Source organism: Gavia stellata, chromosome Z (genome assembly GCF_030936135.1).
Source record: "Gavia stellata isolate bGavSte3 chromosome Z, bGavSte3.hap2, whole genome shotgun sequence".
In the NCBI taxonomy this organism is placed as follows: Eukaryota; Metazoa; Chordata; class Aves; order Gaviiformes; family Gaviidae; genus Gavia; species Gavia stellata.
In genome coordinates this window covers 45,047,659-45,061,487 of record NC_082637.1, presented here as the reverse complement: position 1 = coordinate 45,061,487, position 13,829 = coordinate 45,047,659, and the positions used below count along the sequence as shown (strand labels likewise).

Sequence of the window (13,829 nt, the reverse complement as noted above, 5' to 3'; positions counted from 1 at the left end):
AGAGAATGAGTGAGAGAGCGAGCAAGAGAATGAGCAAGAGAGAATGAGAGAGAACAATATGATGTAAAATGGCTTGGAGATGGTGATCAGAGAAAGATTGCCCTGTAATTCTTAGAGCTAAAATGCACTTAAGGAAATTATAAAGCAATTGGTATTGAGAAATAGTTTTAAAAATGCAGTACCTGGTCATAAAATTCATTGTTGTAGCTGCCAAGAATAATAAAAAAAAAGTGTTAAAAAAGAAGTGTTTAGACAAATTGGTGAAAGTCTGTAGGGACTTACTTACAAACAAATTGTAATGGAGGCTGGTGGAAAAAGCCCAGTGAACACAATGGGAGCTATTACTCTTGTTCTTTTTCTAGGTGTTTTCTTCAGGCCATTTTCAGGGACAAAGTGTTCAGTTAAATGCTTTTACCAGTAGACGTGCATTTATGTTCTAAACAAAATCTTGGCACAAATGAATAGTAGTGTGAATATACATACACACTTAATTCAGCAGTAATGCCACTAACTGAAATACCTTGTGTTAAGATTAGTAACCTTGTATACCAAGTCATTAAGCACACTGTTTTAATGAAAATAAAGATGTGTTTTCCACCAGTGGTGAACCTGTTGCCTGTGAGCACACAGTGGCTCATGCAGGCATCAATATATGCAGATGTTATGGCCAGATGTTCAAATGATGTAGAGATTATGGATCTGTTGAGCTACTCCAACTTACAGCATTGGAGTTTCCCTGAATATTTTAGTGTTATAGGAGTAACAGAGTGAGAATTTGGAAATTTGTTTAATAAATCCCAGCTCAGAGTCATACAAATTGTGATTCTGTTCCGGCATACGGTACTATTTCTGGACCAGATTAATTTTTGTGATAGTGATGTACATTGTTTCTTCCTACATAGCACACCACTACCCAGAGCCGATGCCCTGATTTTGGGAACAGTACAGAGGAACAGATTCTTTGGTGCAATAGAACAATATAGACATTCTTGGTATAGAGGTTCTTGAAGGCATGAAAAAATGGTGTCAGCCTCAGGGCATGAAGAAGAAGACATGCAGGGTGCCCTGGGTCATTTGACATCTGTTGTAATGGTATAGAGTGGGCATCCAATTAATTCCCCTGTCTGAGCTTCCATTAGCTTTGGATACTGTTACTATTTTTTTGAGTCTGAATTTTGGCAGGCAGTGACCTGGTGCAAGTCACTGCCTTGAGGCAAAGCAAATTGATTTTGATTTTGCTTTTCATTCAAGGAAAAGGTTAGGTATTAATTTTCAAGATTAATATAGGGTTGAGGTTTAAATAAAATTAATTTTATTACTTTTCTAGCAGTGTTTCAGTGCATGTCTCCATTCTCGTGCTCTCTTCTGTCCATTAAACAGAGTCTTCAAATCCAATCCTTGCCTGGCTAGAATATTCTTGTGACATCTGTTCTTCTCATTCTGTTTTACTGTATATACATCTAAGCACTTGACTGAGTCTTGCTTGCCAAGGGCGATTTAAATATTCATAGCATTTGGCCACTTTCGATTGCCCCTTAATTACTGCTTCTCTTGCAAACACAGGGACTAAATCAAAAGCCACTTGAGGAGGGGAGAGACTTTTCACTGAATTCATTGGACTTCTGGTTGGTCAGGTCCAAAGCACCTGCTTTTGGCTTGGCAGTTTTTTAGGAGGTGGGCTTTGGTTTATGCCAGTCTTATGCAGGAGTCCATAGGAAGAGGAGACTGGCGCACACATCTTTGCACTGTAGAGTGGCTGTTGCAATGTAGAGGAAGAACAGTGTGGGGATTTTAATGACACCTGACCCCTTACAAGGGCTGTAAGAATAGATATGGGACATTGTGTCCTCTTTCCTCCCCACTTCTTATTCTAAAACCCTTAACCCTGTGCTGTACTGAGACCAAGCTCAGTCCTGTCTGAGCTTCTCACTGAATGACTTAATTTGAAACAGGTTGTTGGCTGAAGTGTCTTTGCTACAAACACATCAGCGTTTGTGGAATTAAATTGACTTTCTAGAATGTTGCTTTTGTGGCGTCCTTGCTCATCCTGAGCTTTTGCTATGCAGGCTGGTAGCACATCAGCAGCTCAGTATTTGTGGGTAAGGAACAGCACACCTGGCCTCGCTAATGACTACTCAGTGCCACTTAAAGTATGATCACAGGTGAGGGCTGTATTTACAAAGTAAAAATTGCACTAGTCTGAAACACAGCATGCAGTTGCAATGAAACCTTAGTCAGAAGGCAATTCGCAGCATATTTTAAGATCCCAGGACCAAAAGTGATACTCATAATAATTCGCTTACTCACCACTGGCATTTGAAGCACCAAGACTTGATAGCTGTCCCATGACTGACCTTCAAGATCTCTAAGTATCTTTCTCTCTGCTTTCTGCTTCTGTGAGGAGGTCTGCCTGACCATCTAGATACTCAGTTGCTACCCAAACCTCTTTCGGCAGAAGAGATTAGAAATTGGCAGTGCTGAACATGAGTTTCCTCACAGGATCCTTGGTAGTAGGTGTTAGCTGGGTTAGGATCAAAGTCTTTTCTTCTCCATTGGGTAACAGCCTTGTTACATGCCACCAACATGCTCAGCCTCTGCAGGAATGATTTCTGATGATCATTAAGTACTATCACATATAAAGCCAGGCTGGTTTGAGGGTGCAGACCATCATCCAAATAAAGCAACCTTTGTGGACAACAGTGTGAAATAAGTGAGGCAAAAATGAAACTGTGTAAGATTGTTGGGTTTTTTTTTCTCCCCGTACTTTGCACATTTTGTTGCAAGGAGAGAAATTAAAGAGTCTTGTCTCTGATTCCAAGTTTATGTCTGACTTGTTTTGTTTGTCTGTTTTATTTGTCTCATGAGGCTTTAGCCTTACAAGAAAGCATTGAAAACACCTATGGTGTGTTCCCGCAAGACTGTGCTGCATACAGTGGTAATGAATTTTTTTTGCAGTTGAAGATTTAAAATACTTTTAAAATTTGGCCTGACAAGATAACTCAAAATGTTATATTTTCCTTTCATCTGGGAAATTTTTTTTCTTTTTCAGCAAAATTGTTAAAAAAAATTGATACATGGAAAAATCATTTGGCAAAGCCAGATGCTTTTCAATTGAAAATTCCTGCAGAAACCCTTTGATGAATTTGTAGGACCCTTAATCTGGTCATAGGTATAACAGCTAATTAATCTTGTAATAAATATAGCATGAATACTCCATAGTAAAGATGAGGTACAGTTATTAATTATTAATAGTCAATGCTCTAAGGCTGGAAGATAAGTACTCAGGGGAAAATCTTTCCTAAAACTCAGATTGAAATACACAAACAAATATAGGGGTGGCTATTTTCAGAAGTACCAGCAATGACTAGGTGTTTATCTTGCCCTGACACTCAGAGCACCTAATTGCTGCGTCTTTGAAAATCTCTACAAATTATAAAGTAACTGCTCATTTTTCTGGAAGATTCAGCTGAATTGCCTACATGTTTGCAATCTTCCACCAAGAGAAGGTCACCACAGAAATCTGAGCTTCTAAAAACTGCCTGTCAGTTCTTTGACCTCCAAGTGAAAGTCTAGACTGCTTAATTGCTCAGTGTCTTTTCAATCCATTTTTAACCCATGAAAGTCAGGTCTTAGTGAAACATGTTTGCTTTTGGACATGTTACCTAAATCTGTGTTCCTGGTGGTTTGGTGCACTGCATGAGGAATTTCATCCATGTTTCCCCTTTTTCATTATTCATATGGTGAATTATGAGGGTTTCATATTTGCAAATTGGCTTTTTTTACCTCTGACTTTTTATTAGGATAGGTAACTGACTTTTCCAAACAGCTGTAAATGCTGATCTGGTCTCTGCTAATATTTCAGCCTGGCCTTCCAAAAAGAAACATCAAACAAATTGTGTTGTGCTCCTGCTAGATGAAAATAGTGAAGCAACTCTTAACTCTCAGTTCCCTGGGAACAGTACAGCATGGCTTACTGTGCAAGGTCCTCTTTGCTGTCTGAATCTTCAGCTAGGACTGCCTAGGTCCTGGTGGAGGTGGGGTGGGCATGTGAAGAGGTTAAGGAAAGTAAACTTGCAGAACTGTGTGTCTTGACTGGTTTTCTATCTGTGAATTCATTCTGGATTATGTATCTATGAAGTACTGCAGACTGTGTAAAATTTCTTAAATTGCCTTACCTGTTTATGAACAACCCTCACACCCCATTAGTCAGAGCAAAATGTATAAATAATGTGTCTGTGTGATCTAAAAAAGAATGAAATGAGCTAGATATTTCTGGTAAGTTGGTGAAACAGTCATTGCTTTCTTAATCCTGTTTCTTTCTTCTTTTCCCCAAAAAAAGAGAGATATTGGGTAGAGGGAAGAGGTGAACAAATGGTGTGGGGTTGTTTGCTGTTGTTGTTGGTTGAAGTTTGGCTTTGTTGTTTTTTTGTTTTGGTTTTTTTTTTTGAGCACCAGAGTTCCATATCAGTTTTTCAGTGATAAGTGAGCTTCAATAGTAGTGGTTGTCTCCAATATTGCTGTGAACTGTATGCAGGAGTTTCTGAGCAACCATGGCATATAAGCTGCAGATATTTGAAAATGTTCTTTCCAAGGTATTTGTTTTGTCAGAAGTTCTGTTCCAGAAAACTAATTTACAGTTAAACCTGATTTTGACTGAATTCTTGAGATGTCATGATTTTTAAAATAATAATTTTCTGTCACCTATTAACAATCCCTACAAAATATCTTCCCCTGGCCTTTCTCTGTAGCAGAATTACTATAAGTTATGAGGAAAAATAGTAGCTGATGTAGGATATTTTAAGTGCTACATATGGTTTACAAAATGCTAGGTTTTCTTCTTGCAGTAGACCGTGTGATTTTAGAGGCAGAATGAAAAGGGTTAAAAATGAAACCCCTTAGTGCAAGGCCTTCCAGTGTTGATTATGCTTATTAAAGCTGAATACTACGCTTTTTGACCAGCTGCTTCTGCAGCACAAATCTCATTTTAGTGTGGAGATTTTTTGCTTACAGGAAAAATCCTAGTACAAATGCTGTTGGCTGTGGTCAGAAGTGGCACTTGAATATCAGCATGTTGTTTTGTCAATCAAAACATCCTCATGAACAGTTCAGCTAGTGTTAGCGGGGGATGTGCTAAGGCTCTTAACTAAAATGTGAACCTAGCTTTTCATCACAGAAGTATCTGAGTTTATTTTCCAGGAGAATAAAAAAATGAAAGTTTTCCTGCCACTGCAGTCTTTTCCTGGAAAGTTATATACCAACTGGTAGGCATCCATACCTCTCTGTTGTGCATTGACTGTCCGTAGCGTAAACATTTCACAGAAAAGTACACTCTCTTTCCCTTCAGATTTTTAGTTCTCCCTAGAAAAGAACAATAGCTTGTGTTCTGAGGGTGCTGATTGAGAATACAGTATTTACACGTGCTTTAGTTATAAGAACTGTAAAAGACAGCATTAATGAACAAGACGATCTTAAAGTTCCTGAATAGTCTGTCCTACTGTCCAATATGATCATTCTTCTGGAAAAAAATAGCTGAAATTGTAAGACTGAAATGTCTGCTGCAAACTAGTCACTAGAGCCTGTCTCCTTTAAATTTGTCTTTGAATTATTTGTCTTACTTTTGTCTTAACTTCATCTTATAAGCAGTGGTAACATCAAGTATGCTTACACAGTGCAGTTCCAGTATTATAACAGTATGGAGGGGCTTTTTCCAGTTTATGTATGTCTCAATGAAACAAAAATTCTACTTCTTATTTTTGGTACCACATACTTCTACTAGGATGGTGTTGTCTGCTGTGATCCATATTAACCTTTGTTCTCTGCTTTGCCTTTCCAGCACTGGCTTGAGCCCAACAAGTCCATCTTCAAGCAAATGAAATGTAAGTGTTGAGAGCTCATGTTTTTAAACTGCTTTTGAAATGCCCAAAGGTTTTCCTGTGCTTCCATGCAGTAATTTAGAATATGCTTCATTTGTTTCCTGGTGCAAATAGGCCTTTCATGTCCTATCTGGACTCTGAAAAGCTCCATGCTGCCCTCATTTCACAGTCTCACCGTGCCCTGCACATCAAGAGCTTTCCCTTACTGCTCAAGGCTAGAGCCAGAGGCCAGCTGATGTGTGCGGGGCGGCAGATCTGGTGGGAAGATCTGTGTGTTCTGGCTGTCATTTTCAGTCATACACAATCAGCCACTGCAAGATGGCAATAAAACATGGAGTGTGGCAATCTGCTTCTGGGTCTTTCTGGTTTGCTTTCTTTCCGCTGTCCTCTGCTTCCTGACAGTGCAGAGCATTGATTTGAGATCATTGTGACAGTCCAGCAAACTCAAGTGCTGTGGGTTAAGTGGTGAGCTCCTGCCACAGGCAAGTGGAAAATTGACTTGTTATTTAAAAAAGACTCCTCAAAATAGGAATGTATTATTTTAATTATTGTCTTGAAATGTTACAGTCTGGCTCATCCTTTCCATTGAATGGGCCAACTGTGAAGACTTCTTCAGGAAACAGAACTACTTTGGTGCTCAGAAGTTTATATTCAGCAGCGGAAGAGAGTGTTTAGTTGGCAGTTCTGGAGACTTGATTTAGGTCATTGGAAGTTGTGTTTTGTTTAATAAAAGCTGCTGTCTATCTATCTACTTAGTTTATGAAATGAAGGAGAATTTTACTCACATACCCTTGGTATGCAGTTGTCTTCTGTTTTAAGCGTAAGTACAAGGTGTCTTTTGTGTGGGAGATAGTGTATTTGTTTTAAAATGTGATGAGGCTTAAGAGATTGTCTAATATGTAAAAACAGTTAATCCTGGGTGTTGGCTGGACTACATGGAATACTTCAAGAAATTCTTCTATTAATGTAGCAATAGTATATATTGCAACATGTGTGTACATGTGTATATGAGCATGCACACATATACCTAGCATATTCAGTGTGAACTGTTTATATCTAGTGTTTAGGCAGCTGAAGTGTTATCCAGTAAAAAATAAATTTAAGAATGTCAAGCTAAAACTGGGTTGTGCTCCTCTGCAGTGCTAGTGAAGGAAGAAAAGAGGGACTGTAATAATTACAAATTATCTTTATCTCTTTCTTCCTTCCAATGTGTTACCAAAAGTAGAACAGAGTTTCCTCAAAGTATCCTCTAATCTGCATTTGTGTCACAGCTTTCACCAAACAAAGCGGAAGGACTCATGCTTCTTGTTGCACTTTGCATAGCAACATATTCAGGAGCTCTGCCAACAGATGCCCTGAGAGTGTTTTGATTTATTCAAAACAATTCTATCTGCATGTAGATGTTGCCTAGATGTGATCGATGGTACTCCATAAATTCCATAGACGTAGTGATGTGATGGTCTCATCAGAGGACTTGTATGGCTTTTGGGGTAGAATCCTAATCAAAACCCTGAAGACTGAAAAATGAGTGCATAGAATAAAAGCAAAATAAAATGCGGCTAGTATGAGGTTATTTATCACAGTGAAGAGGACTCAACAACAGCAAAAGAGAATGAGAAGCTGACAAAGGTGTTTTGTTATCAGCCTTATATTTAGGACACAGAAGTAGAATTAACTATGTGATTGGCCTTTCATGAGCAACTTCAGTTTAAAACTAGTGTAACTTAACTTCATCTTTTGTCACAGATTGTGGTGGGTTGACCCTGGCTAGACGTCAGGTGCCCACCAAAGCTGCTCTATCACTCCCCTTCCTCAGCTGGACAGGGGAGAGAAAATACAACAAAAGGCTCATGGATCGAGATAAGGACAGGGAGATCCCTCACCATTACAGTCACGGGCAAAACAGACTCGACCTGGGGAAATTAGTTCAATTTATTACCAATCAAAATCAGAGTAGGATAATGAGAAATAAAACCAATCTTAAAAAACTACCTTCCCCCCACCCATCCCTTCTTCCCAGGCTCAACTTCACTCCTGATTTTCCTCCACCTCCTCCCCCCGAGCAGCACAGGGGGACAGGGGTTGGGGTTGTGGTCAGTTCATCAAACGTTGTTTCTGCTGCTCCTTACTCCTCACACTCTTCCCCTGCTCCAGCGTGGGGTCCCTCCCATGGGAGACAGTTCTCCACAAACTTCTCCAACGTAGGTCCTTCCCCCGGGTTACAGTTCTTCACGAACTGCTCCAGCATGGGTCCTTTCCATGGGGTGCAGTCCTTCAGGAACAGACTGCTCCAGTGTGGGTCCCCCACGGGGTCACAAGTCCTGCCAGCAAACCTGCTCCACAGCGGGCTCCTCACTCCACGGGTCCACAGGTCCTGCCAGGAGCCTGCTCCAGTGTGGGCTTCCCATGGGTTCACAGCCTCCTTCAGGCATCCACCTGCTCTGGCATGGGGTCCTCCATGGGCTGCAGGTGGATATCTGCTCCACCGTGGACCTCCATGGGCTGCAGGGGCACAGCCTGCCTCACCATGGTCTTCACCAGGGGCTGCAGGGAAATCTCTGCTCCGGTGCCTGAAGCACCTCCTCCCCCTCCTTCTTCCCTGACCTTGGTGTCTGCAGAGTTGTTTCCCTCACAGGTTCTCACTCCCCTCTTCTCCGGCTGCCATTGCACAATTGTTTTTCTCCCTTCTTAAATATGTTATCCCAGAGGCACTACCACTGTTGCTGATGGGCTCGGCCTTGGCCAGCGGCTGGTCTGTCTTGGAGCCAGCTGGCACTGGCTTTATCGGACATAGGGGAAGCTTCTAGCAGCTTCTCACAGAAGCCAACCCTGTAGCCCCCCCTGCTACCAAAACCTTGCCATGCAAACCCAATGCACAGATGAAGGACTTCAGTTGCTACTATAACCCTTTAAGGAAACAAAACAAGGAGGCATATATACATACATATTTCACATGCATGTGTAGAATCCATGTATATTATGCATAAATATATCTTTTGCTCCCACAGGTTTCAAGGACATTTTTGTAAGCATTTCACATCAGGAACCTCTTGATTTATTTTTCTAAAAATATCCTATATTAATGTAAAACACTAAACAATTTCTAAAGGCACACAAGCTTAATTTGGATTTTATCTAAAAATATTCAGTTTACTATGAAAAAGTTTATACTCAGAAGAAGAAATTACTGATATTCATTTGAAAAACATCAGTCTCAGGTGACACAAGTGAGGTCTGAAATTACTAGCAGGTTGAAGGTGTAAAGCTTGAAGCAATGAAGTGAGTGGTTAATAGAATATACATTATGTATGTGACTTCTGGGAGAAGTGGTGGCAGAAAGCTATTCATGGTGACTGTATTAGATAAAGGTTTCCTTTTCTTTCTTTGCCATTAAGGAATTCAGAAAACAGTGAAATGTTCTGTTTTGTAAGAATGGACTTTCATTTCTTCTGGTGCAAGAGTAGGTTGTATTAATACTGATGATTCAAAATGTTGTAAATTCAGTTGAATGCTCAAATTTATCTATAGGACTATGGAGCACTTGCATACAACAAGATAGAGTGTTGTATTTTTGAAGCTCTAAAATCTGCATATGTTCTTGTGTGATGCGCTACCATTTTAATTTCTTTAGCTTTGGCAAAGATTGCTTTAAGTTCATATTTAGTAATACTGGGACATGACAGAAAGAATCTTCCAAAATATTTTATATTTTGCCTTATCACATATGAAACCATATTTAAATGTGTCCTGGTGCAACACAAGAAGAATGAAGGCATGGCATCTTTTTTGTCTCAGCAGCTACCTTTGCATTTTCCATCTTTACTGAAATGTTTGTGTCATAACATGATGTGTAAAGTCTAGGTCTGTGCCTCAGCCATTTTTACCACTAATTTTGCCTGAGAGGGGAAATTTTATTTTCTGAGAAATGTCCTGAACCACTGCCAGTCTTGTTTGTACTGGTTGAAGCCAGTTGGTGACCAGTGATCAGTAGCTGTGAGCACCACACTTCCAATAGTGTGTTGAAAAACTCTCTGGAAGGTTGCCTAAGGTAGCTGCATCTTTGTGGTTCTAGAAAAAGACCTTTTAAAACCAGTGTTTCTGTTCTTTAGCATGTTTTTGTGTACACTGTTATTCTGTCTCAGATGCTGACAGTAAAGTTCCTCTCCATTTGGCCATTTTAAATTTGTTTACTTATCTTCTGTCTCGGAATGTCTTGGTGTAAATCCTACTGGTCACATTGGCGCTAATGTTTAAGTAAAGAACAGAGTTTTCCCATTCAGTTTCCCTCTCTCTTTTTTCATTAATTTTAACGGTTATTCTGTATAACAAGTATGCAGCTATCCTGTAACCTGCTTTGTGGGAAATATTCAACTATATGGGTTTTGTTCTTGATGATAGTGGAACAGGATCAATTCTGTTGCTCTGATGTGCAGGAGTTCAAAATTTACATGTTTTTCTTGCTGCCTTGCATCTCAGATGATCTGAGAGAGTAATGAAAAAAGGATGTTCTCCTGTGTCGGTCCTCTGGAATTTGTTAAGTTAATTTCCTTAATCCCTAATGCTGTCATAAAATGTGAAAGGAGATGGAATGAACTAGGGGAAACAAGAACCCAGATGCAGAGATGGGTTATGCAAAACTTTCTAAAGATTCTTAAATCTCAACAAACTTGTCATCAGTTTTTGTGTCTCAGTACAAATCTGAAAAAGAGTTTAATCAAATAGGAGGTTCATAAATCCATGCACAGTGAAAACAGGAAATTTTGTGTGATTCTTCAGGCACTAATCCAAATGCTGTATATTCTTTACGTATGATACTCACGAAGGTTCAATAACACGCTTTAAAGCATTATAATAACTGGTTGACAAAAATCCACCTTGGGTGGTCCCATAACTAATTGAGTGCAATGAGGAAGACCCCATGATTTGAGGTTTATGATAGATCAGGTATCTCTTATGCATAAAATGAAAACACTGAGTAGTGTTCCATCTGTCTTAAACATGCTCAGAAAGTACTATGGATAAACAGCTGATTCATTTGGTAAGGGAGGAGGTATATGGAAACAACAGCATATGCCTTAGCGTTCCCCAGAGATCCTTCTGCAGCAACAGTCAACATGAAGCCTGTTTGAGTGTAATGTTTCTGTGTTTTTTTGAAATGAGGACTAACTTTTGGTAGGGTTGTGTAGTTCAGAGAATAAGTAACATCAAGGAGAGGTGCAGGAAGTTTTCTGCAATGCTGCATTCTCAGGGCTATGAAGATAATTTAAACATCTGCTTTTGGCTCTCAGTATCCCCCTGTACTCCATGTTTAATCAGAAAAACAACACTGCCAGTACAGCTCATTACGGAAGCTAGTATTTGTGCTGGATGAAAAACAGGTGGTTAAAAGCAAACAGGAAACCTTTCCAGAAGTGGCAGCTGAGAATTTTCCATCCTTCTCCCTCTTTGGTTCACACTTCTGAAACTTCAATCAAGTTTTTCACCAGCTTTTAAAAACGATTTTTCTTTCACATAAGTATTTTTTCTTGTTGTTTCAGATTGTCTTTCTATGAAGAAAATGGTAATCTGAATGTGTAGTTTTTCTTAGCCTTACCACTCCCTGTAAACTCTTAATCTACATAGAAGATGAACGATTCAGTGGGCTTTGCTTAAAAATGAATGCATATGAGACTCAGTCCCTTACACATTGGTATCTGTGCCAAGGGGTGCAGCTCCCATATCCTTATTTGTTCTGGTCAGTGTGTTAGAGGTTTGTTTTTTAACTAGGAGATCCTCACTGGTTTCATATACATTAGATAGTTTGTCTTAGTTAAATGCAACTGAAATAAACCTTAAAAACATACAATCAGTTGCCTGGAAACGTTCTATGCTCTGTGTATAGTTCCTTCGTGAAGGTCTAGGTCATGACTGGTTTCAGCATTTGATATAATTTAAATGGCTTTATTTGTTCTTTTGCCTTCATCTCTTATGTGCTGTTAGCACATAAACTGGCAAATTAATAGTCCTATTGCAATGGAGTTTGCAGTCAGTACTATTCTCCACGCTAAAGTCCTTTGAAATTATTGTAATTGTGAATCTTTTTAGTGAGAAAGCAAAGCCTGTGATGGTAGGAAATTCTGACAAAGCCTTGGGCATTTCACTATACCAGCTGCTCCTTATCTGACAGATAAAGGACCACTCTGAAAGAAAAGGCTTATAGCTATTATAAAACTGATTATATTCAGGCTAGTTTTGTGTTGAAGAAATGTTCTTCTGCAAATTGAGTTCTGTTTTGGGAAGGTTTGTTGTTAATGTTTTCACTTTAATGTGTGAGTAAGTGGTAGAGCGTAATTTTGCTTTCAGGGAATTGAGGCATTTTCTGATTTGACAATCTCATCTCTTAAGCTGGTACAATTCACTACCTGTCTTGCTTTCCAGTACAAGAATATAGTGAACGAAAGCGTATGAGGTTCTTATGTGTGTTTCTCCAATGCTGTAAAATCTGTAAGACAAAGGCCTTACTAAATGTTTACATATCCTCAAATGCATTTTTGGAGGAACATTAGGCTTATGATCCATTTTAAAATTAAGATGGAGAGGAAAATGGATAGCTGTGGGGGTTCCCTCTTTCTCCTTTCAAGTGTTCGTTCTTTGTGGCTCATTTTCTAACTGGGAAAGAGGAACAGAAAAGAGGATTCTGTTTCCTTCTGTAATTGGAGGGTACCTTCTTGTCTCATCTCCAGAGATTGATTGGATGGAGGGGATCATATTCTTTTTAACATTTCAAATTGCAGATCGGGATTGTGCCATTCTTGCAGGTGTTGTTGAGAAAGGAGCTCTGTTTAGCAGGCTGTAGCAGCCTTGTTTTATATTGCTTGGTGCACTGTTGAGGAGGAATATTGTTACAGAAGCTTGAGTCTAGGAAAATGTTTGCATAGTAGGCTTCAAACCGCCTTGACAAATCTCTTGTGTATTCTGTGCATTGGTGTATACTTCTGTCACATACTGTTCCTCTGCTACAAGGAAAACATTTCCTATTATAACCTTTGCTATTAACTGAATGTGTGCTATTTTTTAGTGCAGTGTGTGCTGTCCTTTCCTCCCTATGATACTCTCTGCATATGGGGCAGCTGTTGCTTTTCTGTGGTTACCACATCCTGCCAGAGTGTGGCTCTTCTACTGTAACTTTTATATATATTTTTCTTCTTCTTTTTACCACAGCCAAAGGTTCAATCTTTTCATTGACATCCAAAAATTTGGGTAAAATTCAGTATATTTTTAGGGTCTTCCAGTAGGCTTGTCCTAGCTAGGGCCCTGCAGAGCTATGCCCTAGCTGTTCTTATTTCTGCATCCCTGTTTCAAGCACAAACTACTTCTAAATCTTCCAGGACATTTAAAAGTCCTTTTTTGATGAGGAAGAGCTCTTTCTCATTTAATACAGGTTGGCTCTCCTATCACATTTTGTTAGTGGAACCATATTCTGAAAGTTCAAGTTTTTCTCCCTTGCGTAGTTTTAAGAAAGCTATTGAGAAGAGACAGAACCATTTAAGATGGCTTACGTTATCTTTTGCTTTGTCCAGGCAACATGACTCCTTAGTGCATTTCTGGATGGCTCTTTTTCTTTCTGGGACATTGAATTCAGTTTACCTTCTAGTTTGCCATTACAGGGCAGGGAGAACATAACAGTGTCCTCTGTTTTGCAGCCTATTTCCAGTCACTGTAAGACAATGCTGCGGTGACATCTAAGATGCTGAAGCCCATAGAAAGCAGTTTGAGTGTTTCTCTTGCCTTCAGAGGGCTTGTCCAGATTTGATTAGCGTGAATGTTCAAACCATCACTAGAGAACACTTAAGGCCTGTTTTTCTTTCTCCATTTCCTCTTATTTGTTTCTATTTGTTATTGTTTCCTTGCTTTCTTTTTTTCTGTATTTTTCATCTCTCCATCCCCATCTCTTCTGACATTCCTCTTTGTGTCTTA

General features: G+C 39.5%; 1 protein-coding gene across 1 annotated transcript in view; it reads left to right on the top strand.

The window, feature by feature from the left end:
• FRMD3 (FERM domain containing 3) overlaps positions 1-13,829 on the top strand; it is a 148,016-nt gene that overhangs the window by 74,268 nt on the left and 59,919 nt on the right. Inside the window, exon 3 of the mRNA XM_059833898.1 lies at positions 5,834-5,876. Within this exon, the coding sequence (XP_059689881.1) occupies positions 5,834-5,876 (43 nt within the window). The remainder of the gene's footprint in view (positions 1-5,833; positions 5,877-13,829) is intronic.